Source organism: Xiphias gladius, chromosome 1 (genome assembly GCF_016859285.1).
Source record: "Xiphias gladius isolate SHS-SW01 ecotype Sanya breed wild chromosome 1, ASM1685928v1, whole genome shotgun sequence".
NCBI lineage: Eukaryota > Metazoa > Chordata > Actinopteri > Istiophoriformes > Xiphiidae > Xiphias > Xiphias gladius.
Genome location: NC_053400.1, coordinates 5,501,136 through 5,518,246, shown reverse-complemented (window position 1 = coordinate 5,518,246; position 17,111 = coordinate 5,501,136). Strand labels below are relative to the sequence as shown.

Sequence of the window (17,111 nt, the reverse complement as noted above, 5' to 3'; positions counted from 1 at the left end):
ACTTATGTGAGACTGCATTTAAGCAGCAAAACTGAGAACTCTCTACAATAATAATAAACTTATAAACTTTTTAAACTGTATATTTTGACTATTCAGAGGAAACAGAGTTTGGAAACCACAGCAAAATAAAGATGTCCTGACAGTTGTAATAGAGCTGCAGGAATCATCCTAGGTGCTTTATTCCAAATAATGTGACTTGGAATCTGTGTGTAACATTTTACCTCTCTGTTGTGTAGAAGAATTCAGTTGCAGTTACATACTGACAGATCCTGTCACTGCCTCTGGATAATTAATGATTATGAATAATTAATGAAAATACTGCTGCTGTGCCACATGCTAAAATGGTTCTCTCAATTTGGAGACACTAATATCATTCCTGCTGCTGTGGCATTGCTATAATAATTGCTATAATATTTAATAAACTCATCAGAATGAATCTTACAGGTATGGACAACCCTCAGAACATCAGTAGTGACATTTCTGCAGAACCCCAGATCACACTCAGTGTGGTAAAAAATAAGTGGTAGAGCTCATTAATCAAACCTGTTACAGACTCTGCCTTCATCACATCAAAAGTTGTATTTATTGGTCATTTCAATCTATAATAAATGCAGAGGTTTAGGTAAATGAGGAACAGTCAGAATTCAACATTCATGACAGCTTTGTGATTTTGGAGAGCTCTGTGTGTGCGCCACTGCCAACTAAGGCCACACAAGATGTAACTTTTGCACTCAGTGTTATGTTTTTGGACCAACGTTGGTGCTGAAATGTGGAGAAAAGCGTGGTGTTCCATGTGCTGTGTGCAGAACAAGCCTACAACCTTCATAATATTTTTCATCAAAGTTTGGCTATGAGACATCCTCTTATTTATTTGATATTTCTTTGGGCACCGTGAGTGTGGGACAAGAGCCTGAATGCAGATTTCTCCTTTCAAAAGCATGAGAGTTGGCAAACTTAATGTCATGAAGACAGAAATGGTGTCTGTCTGTGAATTTCCATGTACAATTAGCTAGCTAACTTTGTTAGCATTATTTTGGCAGATGAAATGCTTTAGTTTCTGTAAAGAGAGTTTATAGAGATTCTACAGCAATATGCAGTACAATCCAAAGATGATTAATATTACATGCAGTAGCTGGTGTAGTTATATGAAGAAAGTTAGCTTCAGCCACGTTGCTGGCTGAAACGGCTGGTTCTCTGTGTGTTAAGCTACAAGGGTTTTCAGTTAAGCTGAAGCAGACCTTGTCCATACAGGTGGCAGATCAGAAAATGCTCATATTAGTCCTTTTTGGAGAGCTCATAATGGTCTTTTAGAAGGCAATGACCTGTTTCTTGTTTAAGAGTGAGTACTTGTGGTTGAAACAAAGTAATTGTTTCGCTCAAATATGCTGACTTTTTCAGCCGCATCTGAATGGGTCTCCAGGCTGCGCAGCTAGATGAGCCTCTGAATTTGCAGCAAAACTGCTGTCAAAGCCCTCATTACTAATTTCCACTGCAGCCTTCATAATTCTTGACCACAGACTGAGGAGGAGGTGGGGGCAGTTGGAAGATGGGAAAAAAAACAAGGAATCATAAACTCGGACTACCGAGATGCAGATCCACACGAGACTTGTATTCCAGATGACCTCTTTATTTGGTGAAATATGTATGATGAGTGCTGTTTGGTAGGAGAAAAGAGGTGACTGCTATATGTTTTAGACGTATCAAATTTTCTGTGCCAATGAAGATGGTAAACTAAAAGAACAAATAATAATGTGAGTACTCCTGGCTCTCATCTGTACTGTGAAAAGTGACCTGTGCTTTGTTCACGATTCCAGCTTCAGACTGCAGTGCGCTGCGGTGTGGTGACAGTGTAGTATGGACTGTATATTTTCTGTGAGCGCTGATAGTCTAAGAAGCAGCTTTTTATATTAAAAAAGTTCCTGAGCTTAAGCTACTCCTCACTATGCAGCACGTGTAACACTTGCACTGCCTTGAACACTTCATGCCCAGCAAAGAGTTCATATGTCAGACAGCAGAGCGATGAAGCTACTGCTAATAATCACTTCTTTAGTTTTTATTGGGCTATCTTGATTGACACCGTACTGTTTTCGCAACACAACTGTGCAAATATGAATCTGGAAAAGGGTGAAGATATAGACTAAGGAAGAAGCAGAGAGGCAGATCAAATGGGTTACACAGAAGCACTGTTGGTAACTTTAAAAACTGCACACTCACAACTATAACTCAGAGTTGGAGGCAGTGGAACGACCAGGCATTGCTATTGATTTATTGACCGTCCATTTAGAACAGAGTATCAGCCTACAGCTGAGCTTTGTAGCCAGCACTGTTATCAAGTGGAAACTTGTGAATTATGGTTGTGAAAAATACAGATGAAGCTACCAGTTGTTATCACATTAACGTACACCTTAGCTCTTAAAACCCATGAAGCCCAGGGTCCTGACTGATTGCCCAGAGAATTATGATAATCCCCTCATCAACCTGCTTTACACATTTCAAAAACTCATGAGGGCCTACGACATGTATCTTGTATCATGTATCTTGTATCTTGTGAGGGCCTTTTTTACCTCTAATTTCATCCCATGTTTAAACTAATATATCTATCCTTTCCTAAACCTAATCTTAATTCTGATTTGAGGTACTCTTTGAAGAAATAAGACTTGGAAAATTTTGGGACTTTTCATCCTTGTAAAAACAGAAGTACAAATAAACATATAAACAGATACATCTGTATTTTCCTCTGATTTCAACAACAGGCCACATTAAATCCTTTTCTGAACATTTGCAGCCTTTATCAGTTGTACATGATTCATACATGCAGCACATCCCCTGGAGCTAGAATTACCACAATGAGTACCTGACAGTTTTACATAAATACGCTAGCCAGCCCCTCCCATGATCTTTCTATATATAACCAAATAGCCTCGGCCTCAGCCAGCTAGAGAATACAGCACAATAGGAGCCCCCTACCCCATTTAACTCTTTCATCAGGAATGTAATAAGTGCAGCAGTTTTGCACTCTGCACTGCTCTCAGCCCCAACCAAGGTAACTCTAGGCAGCCCCTAATCCTCAAAGGCTAATGGGATTAACTCCAGAGGAAAAGGAACCCATGTCACACACAAATGCATTCAAAATCCCAACCTCTCCTCCTCTGTCTCACTATCCATCTCTCTCACTCTCTCTCTATGCCATTCCACTATCTGCGTAATAGGATTAGACCAATATTGGCCGTTTCTTCAAATCACATCTGGTTCCCTCAGTTTCATCATGCTGATGACAGGATGGAAATAATGAGCTTTTAATTATTACACATTCAGTTTAGAAGTGAACTACAGTGACCATCTATGGGAAAGACCTAAATCGAAACTGCAGTTTTCTGAGTTTTGGACAATTATCAAAATGTTGTCTAAAGGGATTTTGAATCTTGACAAGAACAACATGAAGAAAACTATGGAAACAGTGACAATTCTAAGATATTCACTTTGGTACAACATAATAGCAAGGCAGTAAACCCAGCGCACCACATCCAACCCGATGACCGGAAAATGGCAGACACACGCAGATGTTCAAACACAAAAACACATAGCAGCCCCAGTACGGAGCCATTCCAAATCACAGCTCCATCTCTGATCCCATCAGGCTGATGCTCTTGATCGAAAACCTGGTCACGGAGACCCCGAGGTGGGTTAAAGCTCTGCCAACAGCTGGGACTTTTCCAGCACCCCCATGTGTAGTTCATGGAGACCCATCGGCTCTCATCACTCATCGGCAAGACTCCCCCGCAAACAAGCACAGATCCACATGTATACACACATGGACGCATGTACATTCTCTCATACTAATCAAGGACATCAGGCAAAGTGAAACCTGAGCTACAGAAACAAGCTAATCAGATTTTTTTCTTCAATTTGATGTGCGCTCTGGATTTGAGAGTGCAGGTGTGTGGTTCTGTGTGTGTATGTGTGTACCTAATCCAGGTCATGAGCTCCACAGTGTCTGGATCATAAAACTCCCTCAGTTCTGATAACTCCTCCATCAACTTAGGCCAGAACTAAAGGGAAATGGACAGAGACAAGAGATGGAAAACCCTGTGTTAGTGTTCACTGAGACACCTACTGATACATCTTAAATAACATCTCATTATTGCACTGAATGCTGTATAACAGTGTATATGACAGTCATTTACACTCTTCTAACAGCAAAATAAATTAAAAGGCAGCAATTATTTCGGATTCCTGCTAAGATCCATTTACTGGTTATCATTTTCTTCCGCAACTTCCATTTTGTCTTTTTCCTTTTCTCATATCGTCACACACGGCTTGTACAAACGGGTTCAGCTCTGTAATGAAACCAACAATAGAGTGATGAACACAAACCACCAAGAAAATGGCATACCTTGTAATACAGGCAAGCGATCATCGCCAGTGGAACTGCATATCTGACAAGCCTTAACTGCAAAATGAGAGAAAGAAAGTAGCTATAATGAAATGAAAGAATATAATCGTATCAGAGGCAGAGAAAGTGAGAGTCAGACAGAGCAGCAATGCTCTCAAGTATCATTTCTTATCTGATATACGCTGTTGTCACGTTATGACAACACTGACACCTAGTGGCCTCAACAGTAATTTAATCACCAGTCCAGACTAGAGGCTGTGGATTCGTGTCATTCATCTTCATGTCAAACCAGCAAAATCATGAAAAAAAAAAAAAAAAGAAGGGGGGGGGGGGTAAGACATCTTCCAGAAGGTCTCACAATGAGATGTCAAAGTTAGAGATCAATGTCATGCTCATTGGAGACTGGTGATGGATATAATGCTGGTTGTCACTGTTACTGGTTACTCAACCTCAATACTTTTGGTCAGTACTGACCGAATGTGAGTTTTCAGGATAAAAACCTGTCAAGTATCTGAGGCTGGCATTAAATGCTCAGATTCTACAGTCCTAGTTACTTATTCTTTGATCGGATATTTCCTTATCTGATAACTCATTATAGACTGCATTTAATTAAGGCAAAGTTCTTGTAAAGCTGCTTCTTAAATGAAAGCAGGGATTTATTTTTTTAGTCCTAAAACTAAGGCACTGAAAAAAGTATTAATACTGAAACTCAGACAGTTTGTATTTAAACATTTAGAATGATACCCAGCCCTGGTTATTATTTAATGCTCCTCAGTAACAAATGCGTCTGCTGGATCAAAGAAACTGAAAACATAGCTGTCCAAGCTGTACACTTGAAATTCCTCTGAAGGTTAGGAAAGGTGGTCTGTAAATGGAAAGTTGCTCAATCCAACCCCCAAGCCAGACAGGATCTGGTTAAAAAAACTGAGGGGAAAAAAAACCCCATCTTTTTCCACTCGCTCATAAACATTTTTATGATACTGTGAATTGGCACCGTATGGTTACCCAGTAGCCAGAGGCACAGAACAATGGTTGAACTGTTCATTTCTCAGTGGGCAACAGTAATATTGTGAACATGTGAATATGTGTTAAAACTGTTGTTTACTTGTGCGGGAGTGTGATGAGCATATACGTATTTCGGCTGAACACATATCATCTCATAAGGCTATTATATGAACTCTGTTAGCAAACAGTTGCCTATTTACACATCCGACACACACAGAGCAACATTCGCATTTATTGGGAGTCATGTTTATGGGCAACAACACCCAGCACAATGAGCTAAGAGGGGGGGGTGCAGTCAGGTGATAATTCTTCGTGTGCTCATCACTGACAGCAACATCTTTCACATTACAAACAAGAAACTGATCCATTGATTATACAAAAAAAATACTTATACTGAATATTGATCAGGGCAGCTTTATAAGTAAATGTGTGGAATGATGCAACTACTATCCTGTATGGTGAACACAGCTTTTAAAGTCAAGAATCACACTTGTCATGTCAAACCTGCAAAAAGAAAACAGTGTAGCAGATGTTGGGAGCTGGAAGTGCAGCTGTGAGCTCGTACCAGAACTTTACTGTGGCAGCGGAGAGTGGTGAGAAGCGAAGTCCACAACTCAGTCCCACACACACCATAGGCGGCGACCGCACACATGTGGCCAGTCCATATATACTTCATCCTGGGCAGAGAGTGGGAGAGAGAGGCAATTAATAACTGGCGTTAGGTGTTGAAAAGATTTTGTTAAATGTTTCAACTGGTTCAATTTTCACTCAATATACATTTTCAGGGGTAGTAAAGTGAGAAATTAATGTTTTTTGAGAAAGACAAAAAAAAGACTCAATCCTTAACTCCACGATACAAGGACTGAGAGATGATAGATAATATCAATTATCTGATACTTGGCCTTTAGGACGTTCCCTCCACCCAGTAAAGTGCATTAAATTCAAACACGACAACTCAGTATACTTGTGTATAATGGAACCAACGTGGGTGAACTTACAGTAATTTACTGTCTAAGACAGAGCATTATTTTCCAGGATCTATTCTGATCAGTTCTAAACAAATTGGAAAAAACACTCAACAGAGAGGAGTGAACTGTAGAAAAAGACTGCGAGAATGAAACGAGCTGAAAAATTGTTGACAGGTACAGAGACGGAGCCATGAGAGAGAGGTAGAAAGCATAAAGAGCAACCTCACAGAAATAAATCTCAATGCTTTTGTCTAATGCAAAGGAGCTGTGTGACAGAAACAAATGGCTTTCTGCATTTCGGCTTTTCGCTCTTAATCAGCATTTTAGAGAAAGTGCTGAAATCAAATGTGTCAGTCTCTGCACTACCTGGCTGCTGCTGTCTTAAAAGCTTTCAGATTTTTCTCCTTTTGAGTGAATTCAATCAGTTCTTTAACCCCTGAGTGTAACAGTAATGCCCTGTAAGAACTGTATGTATTAAATGTACTGTGTAGCTCATGCCATTCCAAATCTTGCCCACCACATACAGTATACTCAGATTAACACAAGGAACACCATGTGCAACATTTCCATGCACAGAGTAACCCAGCTACTGAATATACTGCACTCAAAATCTTGTTCAAATTAAGGTACTTACTGAATGTGAACCTTTGAAAACATGCATTTCCATGATGCTATGAATAAACCAGTGACCGGATTATTCCCCATATCCTTTTGACTGAGTAATTGCACGTTTCCTTCAAGACAGGCAAAAGCAGTGTTGATTCCAATCGCAATCTCTGTGATTTTCTTGACACCGCTACAAAAGAAGAAGAAGCCTACATTTCAAGGCAAGTATACTTTGACAGTAATGAATCATGCTCGTCATGTATGGACGTGCTAGCCCAGGAGATTTACCGACGATGCTAGCTAGGTTCGGGGGGGTTGTTGTGCTTGAGAGTATTAGTCAAGCTGTGTGAAAATTCAGAGCTAATAATAAGGCAGTGTGCGACTGCATTACTGTATACCATTCAGTATGAATTTTTTTAGGGGATATGCTACTATCGTGGACCAACTATTACCACTGTGCAGGCCTGTGCCTGGGAAACCCAAAAGTCAAAGCGGTAAGGTTTCATATATAAATGTATATGTAAGAGAGTGGGTTAAGAAATGAATTTTATATCCTATCCTGTTTCACCTCTGAAGCCATTGAACACACTCACACCCACCAGTGATGTCACTGGGTCCGGGAGCACACCTCTTCTTCACTAAACCAATTTGAAAAGTTACACCACTGGAAGTCAACAAAAACAATTTTTAGGGGGTTCTAAGTTGCCATTTAAACATACACCAATGCTAGAATGCACAACAATGGATCCGGACATTATTAAAACACATTTAATTTAATTTAATGTTTAAATCTTTAAACCGTAAAAAAATTTTTAAAGATTTGAAGACTTGCAAAAAATAACTATGCAAAGGAAAATGGAGAACACAAACTGACCATCCACAAAGAGGCACTACACCGTGTGGGAAATTGAGGCAGTTGATGCAGAGGTCGAGGCCAGTCAGCCCATATTGTTTGGTGGTCACAGCTCTGGTGTGACCAATAAGAGCAAATTTGTCAAGAGCCTGCATGTCACAGCAGCAGTAAAAGCTGCCAGCACAGAGAGCTGGAACCTTTTGGAAATTAAGAAAAAGTGGCTGGATATGAAAGTCCAACACAAGACAGATATTGCATTGTACATATTGTATCTGTATTGACTAATCTCTGGTTGCTGTCTGATCGTGCAGTCGGGTCTGAAGACAGGAAGCCAGCTGGTTCGTCTGGGCAAACAGCTTCTCCACAGTGCCATGGTTCTCCTCCTCGCCGTCACCATTAACTTCCTGGCCAAGGCGCTTCTCTTCTTCTTCCCCTGCTTCTGTTCTTCCTTTCTCATTCTCTCCTCCCTGTTTCATTCCTCTCACCTCCTTCCTTTGTCTAAAAACTATGCAAATGCATAGTCTGGTTATAGTTTATAGGCCAATCTTTTGTCATTGTTTTTTTTTCCCCCTAGACTTCCCAGCTTTGCATGCGATGTGGCATAGGCATTTTTCAATCCCAGTATTGTGTGTAGGTTTACTAATTGGCTCAAACAGGTGCTTTACACACAGTTTCTCTTAACACCCACCAAATAAATTGTGTGGTGCCGTAACCAAGGTTTGGAGGTTTACTGAGTTTAGATAAATGTAAGCAGTTGCTCTTTATTGGTTTTGGGGAAGTTTACAATCCAAAAACCCAAAGTGTAACATTCACCAAATACACTGGTTATTTTTCATCCAAAAGTGTTATCTTTTGTAACATTTAAAGTAAAACGCACTGTAAAAAAAAAAAAAAAAAAAAGAGAGAAGCCTTCTTAAGTTTTCCACTGCCTGAAATCAGGGACCCATTCTTTCAGAAATTACTATGACTTTATGTGGTAGATCTGTCAATAATATCATTGTAAATGTACAATTTTGACAGGTGTAACAGGGTCAAATGTGTAAACTGTTAATTGTGTTCTTAGTTTGTCTTGTGTAGAACAAATAAATGTAATTATGACTCTTGACACATCTGAGTTTTACATTTCAGGGTGTCAACCATACGGCGTAGTTCAGAGTATAAATTACCAGTTGTCTAACTGTAGCCACGCTTTCTGGTCTCGCTGTGAGCGTATCACTATCTGAGCACTAAAGCACTGCAGGGTGGTACTTGGTATGGAAGGCTGATCAAGGCTGAAGTGGACCATTCAGACGCTTGGTTAAAAGCATTTAAGAGGCACTTAGATTTTTAGCATCTGTTCACGAACACGCGCAATCAAGCTGTCAAGAGGAACAGTATATTTGAAGACTCTCTGTCTTGGAATGAAACCCCTGTGACTGCTTGGGAACGTGTATGAATCCAGGTGTCTGCATATACATTATCCTGCAATTGCATGTGCGTGTGCACAAGCTCACCTCATAGTGCTGAAAGCCAGAAGGCCGTAGAACAGCGTATGCAACAGATTATAGGCCACATCTGGACGGAGAGCCACCACACACCCCTCTCCAGCTCCTTTCCTCTCCTCAGCTGACACTCCTTTAGGCCTGCTTAGGAGCAAAAAAAAAAAAGAACACAGCATGACAAAAGACAGCGGCGATACATAAAACATTACAGCCAGACGCTGGAGAAGAGCAGCAGAAGGGTAGGTGGGTGGAATTGATATTATTCAGATTTCATTAGCTGTTTGTGCACAAGCAGACACAGACAGATGCACACGCAAAACCACTTCTGTCTGCAGGAGTCAGCATGCAGACAAACAGTGAAAGGCCCGAGGGCAATGATGTCATGCCAACGAGTTTGGCCTCCCTCACCAAATCTGATGGACGCTGGCTTGCATTTGAATACAAATCCAGTCTGCCTATTCCCTCTACGTGAGGTGGGGTAAATCGAACTAAATTATTTCCTGAATTGGCAAATAGCCCTTTGTTCTATGAGGTTAGTGTTCCAGCCCTCCAACAGTAGAGGGCAAGTTGATATGTTAATGTGTTTAGTTCAGTGTGGCCCTTCACCTTGCACCGCAGGCAAATTAAGCTATGAGAGGCAGCTAGTACCATGTTTTTCAGAGCATAAAGCAACAATACTAAATCTGCGGTGATGTGGGACAGACACATACCGACAGTGACTACCACTCTTACTGGGTTTCTTCTTCCTGATAGCCGTTCTGATGTCCTCTTCTAAGCTAAAGCTCCTTTTACTTTCCGGAATGGTTGAAACTCTCTATTCATTTACACTTCAATACCTCTTTCCATCAACTTCTCTTAATAAGGATGTGAACTAACTTGTTCATCACTGCCAAATTTGAGAATTCAATAGTAAATACAGGTTGAAACAAGGTGCTAATCTGAGCTATCACTTTGTTGATCAATTAGTCATTTCTAAACGAGAAACAGTTACAAACAAATAATAACTTTTTCAATTTTGTTTACTGATCCTTGGTAGCAATGAATTTTGGGGAATTTTCTACGGCTCCTTCTACGTCGCTGCTAATGGACGTTTCAACTAACATGTACTGTTTACAATATAAATTGCATATTGCAAAAAGTGCTTAATAGTATGGCTTTCATTCATTCGAAACATAATTTTGGATAAAGTAAAAGCCCTTAGTGGTCATTTTGTAAAATTAGGTTAAAGGTGGAATGGTTAAGAGGTATCATTACCATAAAATAATTCCAATCCTAAAATATGTTAAACCCGTATTAACTGATTTTTGAAACAAGCTGTAAAAACAACATTGACATATCATCACTCTTAATTGATATGACAGAGTTGTTAGCAAAGTGTTTCTTCACACATCCAGCCGACACAGAGCAGCATTAGTACTCATTTGGAATCGTGTTTCTGTACACCTAATAAGTTTAAGTCTAATATTCACTCTTTTCTCTTTTCACTTTCAGCTCCAATTTTAACTCTGCCAACTCTTGCGGGAAATATCTTGGTCGTTAGTTTCTAAATGCTCCATTATGTTCGCAAGCTTGTCACTGACATTGTCTAACTACCATTTGGTGCTGGGCAGGTAGTCTAGGTAGTAGGTAGCTTTTTCTCCAACACGTGACAGCAAGGAGTTTCGAAAGTCTCTCAAAGACACCTTTCTCCCCCTCCCCTGTTCCCTCCCTCACTTCCTGTCCAGCCATCACCTACCTCAAGTTCTGCAGTGCGCCCACTGCCAACATGCCACTGAGCAGCAGCAGTGTGAGGATGTAAGGGTATAGCAGGAGGGTACCGGCCAGTCGTTCCAGTGTGTCGAGGGGCAGCAAGCCGAATGCCTCTTCACACAGATACAGACTGGCATCAAAATCCCTGCAGGAGGGGACGTGAGACAAATAAAGAGTGGACATTAGAATGACTGAAGATGACACATGGAGGAGGGAGAGAACTTTTCAGCAGTTGAAACTATGAGTGGTATGTATTTTTTTGTTTTGTTTCTGAGTGTTTGGTGCTGAACACTCATTGCTGTGGTGATCACTTGTCTATCAATCAGTATGTCAAGGACCATGTTTTTTTGCTTCTGTTAAAAAAGGTTAGGTCTCTGAAGGTTGTACGCATGCTAACTACCCATGACCTTGTTCTACAAACGTGGTTTAACTAATCAAGGCTGACATGTTGTTTTTTAGGCTAGAATGTCAAGTCAATTTCTTTACATAGCCCAATATCCGAATTCACAAATTTGTTTGTAATTTGCATCGGTTTGGAGAAGGATAAAACTCCCAAGAAACCCCTTGAACGGTGAAAAAAGATGGAAGAAACATAAGGAAGAGCAACAGAGGAAGGATCCCTCTTTCAGGATGAACACACGTGTGTACCACATTGACCAAAGTAGCAAAATAAACTATGGACAATTCTCATTAATTCTCATCCAGCTAATTTGGTTCTTTGAACAAAGTTAAAGAACTGATATGTAAATCCTGCATTAAATTATCCTGATTATCAGTGAACTTTTATTTTTGAAACAACATAGGTAGAGAGTGGAAACCAAGATCGACACTAGTACAATGTGCAGTATGGCACTTGCACTTATATGAGAAACGCATTTAGGGAAGCCTCCCAACATGCACTGGGGCAACGGACTAATGGACACAAGTCTCATTTTATTTGTGTTTCTGAGAAGTATTACTATGTTCAAACATTGTGCTCTATAATGTTTACACTGTGTTCACACTTCCATCACTCCTACACAATTAGGCAACAAGTGATGTTGTGTGCATGAATAGTGATATTCTAACTGGTGAAAGTGCATGCAGTTGTTTTCGTGTTGAATATAAGCCTAGTCCATGTAAACCTTTGAGAATTCTTTCCAGCCATAATAACCTCTGAATATTCTACATATGAAATGAAACCCTGCCAAATCGCTTATAATGTGCACTGAAAGTGCAATTTTTAGAAAAAATTGTTCAAATCTAATCATATGCAGTCTACTGTATACTTGAAATGCAAATACATTTAAGTAATATTAGCATTGCAACGAAAGACTTCCACCGTAATCCCATAGTGAAATGCTCTATGGCATCAACTGTGGTTCTAGAGGTTTGATAACAGAAACTTCTAGTTGAGTTTCTCAGTAACCTACTGTATATCTCATTTCATTTAAAATCCTGATACCTCTAAGAAAAGGAGCCGTTTTTTTTCTTTCTTCAAATAAGTCAGTGGTGGAACAAATAGTCAGACTCTTTCATAAGCACAAGTAACAGTACAACAGTGTAAAAACACTCCAAGTCCTGTATGCAAAATCTTACTCGAGTAAAAATAATAAAGTATCAAATGTGCACAAAGTATCAAAAGTAAAAGTACTCATTCTGCAGAAGAATGCAGAATGTCTCAGAGAGTGTTATATTATCATTTATCACAGTATCATATTATTACAACTGATGCATCAGTGTGTAAACAGCAGTGTACTGAGGTTAACATGAGGTTTGGCCTAAGGAATGGCTGCTCTAATAACAACTCCAGATGATTCCTAAGCCAAGCTTTGTCCAGGCATCCACAGTCAAGTCAAAATAAGTTACTTATCCAGGCACAATGAAGAGCAAGGCCAGTTCTTCCAATTACGCCAAACAAAGTGGAAACAAACTCCTGCTCTAGGAAAGACCTTCCTACCTGACGGAGCAGCAAAACAAAAACGAATGAAACAATAAATAACAAAACTAAAAAAACCAGGTGTCTCCACGCCTCCTTATGTAAAGGCGTTCTTCTGTTAGGTTAACAGGAAAAGATGGATGCAAATGTTTTCAATATAAACCCAATTTATTATATCAGTGTGGTATGAATGTAAAGTACAAACTTGTGTTGTTTTTTTAGAGTGTACATTTTGAGCATTACATTCGCAATACTGCTTCTGATACACAGCCGTGCTGATAAGTAACTGAACTGAGAATTAAGATGTCATGAAACACAGTACAAGTCTCAAGAGATTAAAAAAGACACAGTTGGAGAGAAGAAAGAAGTCTCAGCGAGTGAGAAAAACAGGAACAGAGGGAGAGGCAGAGATAGAGCGTAGAGTAAGCATTGCATTTTCCACAGGCCACTGAATAATAGATGGGCCAGTTGTGTGGCGTTGGGTTGTGAGCTGCATTATCTGCCACCCCGAAGCAGCTATCCAGTGGCTGAGCTGCGCAACACGCACACAGTATCTGATCGATGGGAGGCCTGTTGGTGTTACCCCACCATCTATTATTCAAACACACTAACTCTCCAGGTGCTACAACACTGGTGCTTAGTGAATAATACAGTCAAGCCGGATCAAGTCAAAGGGGGTGTAGGCTGTGCATGCGCTGTGTGGGAGCACGTCCTCGTGCTAAAATATTGTTTTATAAGAATGCTGCGTGACTGAGTTCAAGAACAGAGGTACATTAATATATGTTTGTGTGTGTGTGTGTGTGTGTGTGTGTGTGTGTGTGTGTGTGTGTGTGTGTGTGTGTGTGTGTGTGTGTGTGTGAGTCTGTGTGTGTGTGTGTGTGTGTCTGTGTGTGTGTGTGCGCGTCTATGAGTGTGTCTTCATACCTTGTTGGCCCCAAAGCAAACTTTGACTTGATGAATTTAAAGATGTGCTCGTCTGATCTGAGCTGAAGTGCTTTCTGTAAACACACACCACAGAAAAGGTAATCTTGTTAGGGCTAAAGATCAGTGCGCTGAGATGTATAAATGAGTAAATAAACCAAGCTGAGATCATAAGTTGAGCTCACATCATAACTACGAGTTTTAGATACATCAGGAGGAAGAGGAGGAGGAGGAGAGGACAGGAGGGCTGCAGTACAGGGAGATGGGAGAGGAGAGTTACCGAGAAACAAAAAGAAAATAAAAGAGCACAGCAGACAGGCGAGGAGATAAAAGGAGATATGGATAGAAAGAGGCTGAAGAGGGGAAAGGAGGGGAAGAGTGAAAGGGAAACACACAAGGGGATAACAGAAGAGGAGAGAGGAAGAAAAAGGAAGGAGGTGGGAAAGGAAAGGAGGTGAGAGGAATGAAAAAGGGAGGAGAGAATGAGAAAGGAAGGACAGAAGCAGGGGAAGAAGAAGAGACGCACCTTGGCCAGGAAGTTGATGGTGACGGTGAGGAGGAGAACCATGGCACTGTGGAGAAGCAGTTTGCCCAGACGAACCAGCCGGCTTCCTGTCTTCAGACCCGACTGCACGATCAGACAGCAACCAGAGATTAGTCAATAGATCTGTTATATTCTCAATGAAGTTTGACATTTCGAAATTTGAGGAAAGCTGACGCATACATTTTCACTTGCACACACACTGTGTTAGGTACGTGCATCCCTATATTAATCAAGATATCAAACATAATATTTTCAGATGATAAAATACTGATAAGCCACTTTATGGTGACAAGTAAGTCTCAGGGCTTGACTATTAATTTTGAAGTCAATCTCCAACAAGTCAAGTCCAACTCGTAAACTCTGTGTTTAGAATTCTAAACAAGTCATTATGTGCTCTTCACAAACTTTTATGCTAGTTAGTTTAGTAAATTTACAGAAATAAAGAATGCTTTTTAAAATGTGCATTTATTAATTTGCAGTCAAAAGCAAAATGATCAGGTGTGCCTTGGTATGTTATTCATCCGTCTAGGGTTCGCGTTTGATATGATTTTATCATATCTGATTATAATTTTGCTTTTTAAATCCATTTGTCCTCAGGTGTTAACATTTTGTAACAGAAGCAATAAATAAATAAAACTCAGTGATTTAAATTAGGTCCGCACTTTTTGTTGGCATTTTTTATTGAGACAGAAAACCATTTTTTTTAGTGCCAGCAAAAGTTTTGGTAACAACCTTTAAAAAACCTGAAAATGAGATGAGCAGCAGAGGATATGAAATGTTGAATAAGTACGTATCGGACACAACGAAATAACTGTGTTAGAATAACTATCGTAGCCTACTTACTTGGGACAACACGTACTTTATGAGCTACTTGTTCTAAGCTCCTGATTCAGTTGATCAACTTCAAATATGAATGATATGAATGAACAGTTTAAGTGACCACTTCCAACAACTGAAACTGATGTAAAGCCACCAGATCTTTTCACCAGAGAAGATTTGCCACTGTTGGTCTTGCTGAACAACAAAAACACACTGTCCATGCGTTATATTAGAATAATGTTACAGAGCAAAGCTTCTTTAATCTCAGAAATGATTTTTGGTTGAGTACAGACACTAGCTTGCACATCAACAAGACAGCAGTCAAAATTTCCATTTTGCCATTAATATTCATCAGCTTTAATTTGTTGTTGAAGATCTTTCTCATTTAAATCAGCCAAAGATAAAAAATGTTTCTGCCCTAAAGTGATAATGTGCTGGTCTGCATTGCTAGGTGCACCTTTCCCTCTTGCTTGTGTAATGTGACTGGCAGCTGCTGGAACGATTCAAAGTTCAATCTGTTGTCAGGAAGGTGAAGAGTTGACACGCGGTACACTTGTTTATATCATACATTTTAATATTTGGACTTGGGAGGATATCAACTCATTCAAAGCCAAAAAGGTTTCAAGTAAAAGTGAAGTCTGGTGTCGTTGGTGTGAAACTCCAAGTCCAGTGTAAAGTCATCGGTTTCATAATTTGAGTCTGACTTGAGTCCAAATCACGTGACTCGAGTCCACGCCTCTAAGACATATTAGAACGGTCTATACGTACCCATTTTTAATAAAACATTTCAAAACTAAAGCACGATGTACAGTACACATTTTTTTTTAAAGCCAGAAGTGAAATCTTCCGATCTCTGATTCTCAATCTTTCATTCTGTCACATTAAATGTTTCTGTAATTGTTACTGTGATAAGATCTGATTTAACTAAATCACATTTACACCTAACAGGCAGATGTGTCTCCGGCATACAAATTGGAATGACCTTCGACAAAAACTGACTGAAGCACAGGCCTCTTCACGTCAATGCAGGTTAATCTCCTATCTGTGTTTTGTAAACAAGCTACCACTCCTGTCTGGATCTTTCTCTGCGAGGCTTTGATTCACTTTCAGCTTTCTATTAATCATTAATGTTCCCTATTCCTGTCTTGTCCCTTTTTCAAACTCTCCCTTCTATTCTCTGTAGCCACCGCTCACACTAACCTGGCAGTGTCTGATGAAGAGTGCAGCTACGATGAAGCTAAGGACCAGCGATCCCAGTATCATGGAGTTGCAGAACTGGAGGAGCCACACACTCAGCAGGCTGCTCACTTGAACAAGGTACAGAGTGGTCACCTAGAGAAACACACACATAGTGATATAAGACAGTTTGGGTAGGTGTGGTGATGTCACCACCTGAGGTCCTGAAATGTTGCTCTGAAAGGCGGTTTATCCCTTAAACATGCAGGCAAACTTCAGTCACCCCTAGTTTTATATCAGCCAGTACCCTCCATGTCTCACTCCATGACTACGGACACCAGCAAGGGAAGACTATACCTCCATAAGTGTATAGTCTATAAATACCTGCCAAAAGTGTCAAAAATACTCGCAATTCTTCTTCATGTGGGAGGTGAAAAGAAGCCGTGACCGAGTGCTGAGGCTACCGGACTAAAGCTACTTGCCGTGAGATTTTGAGAGTCTGTTCATTTGCCATCACCGCAACTGGACCGATGAAAGAAAGACAGCTAACAGTAGCCAGACCCCTTTGTTTGGATAATGTAGGACGAGCAAACATTAGCGTGTGGGAGCCGCCCTCAGCAGGTGTTGAAATAACATGAATGAAAAGACGTCTGGTCGGAATCAGTGCTAACGTTCGCA

At 40.3% G+C, this 17,111-nt stretch overlaps 1 protein-coding gene across 4 annotated transcripts in view; it reads right to left on the bottom strand.

Annotated features, from left to right (window-relative positions):
- The window catches only part of dpy19l3 (dpy-19 like C-mannosyltransferase 3), a 63,717-nt gene that overhangs the window by 26,779 nt on the left and 19,827 nt on the right, over window positions 1–17,111 (bottom strand). For all 4 annotated transcript variants that reach the window (XM_040126110.1, XM_040126101.1, XM_040126119.1 and 1 more), the window contains 8 exons: window positions 16,458–16,589; window positions 14,421–14,522; window positions 13,898–13,971; window positions 11,042–11,200; window positions 9,319–9,447; window positions 5,964–6,075; window positions 4,394–4,450; window positions 3,967–4,049 (listed from right to left, as the gene is read on the bottom strand). In XM_040126110.1, coding sequence (XP_039982044.1) covers window positions 3,967–4,049; window positions 4,394–4,450; window positions 5,964–6,075; window positions 9,319–9,447; window positions 11,042–11,200; window positions 13,898–13,971; window positions 14,421–14,522; window positions 16,458–16,589 — 848 coding nt within the window. The remainder of the gene's footprint in view (window positions 1–3,966; window positions 4,050–4,393; window positions 4,451–5,963; window positions 6,076–9,318; window positions 9,448–11,041; window positions 11,201–13,897; window positions 13,972–14,420; window positions 14,523–16,457; window positions 16,590–17,111) is intronic.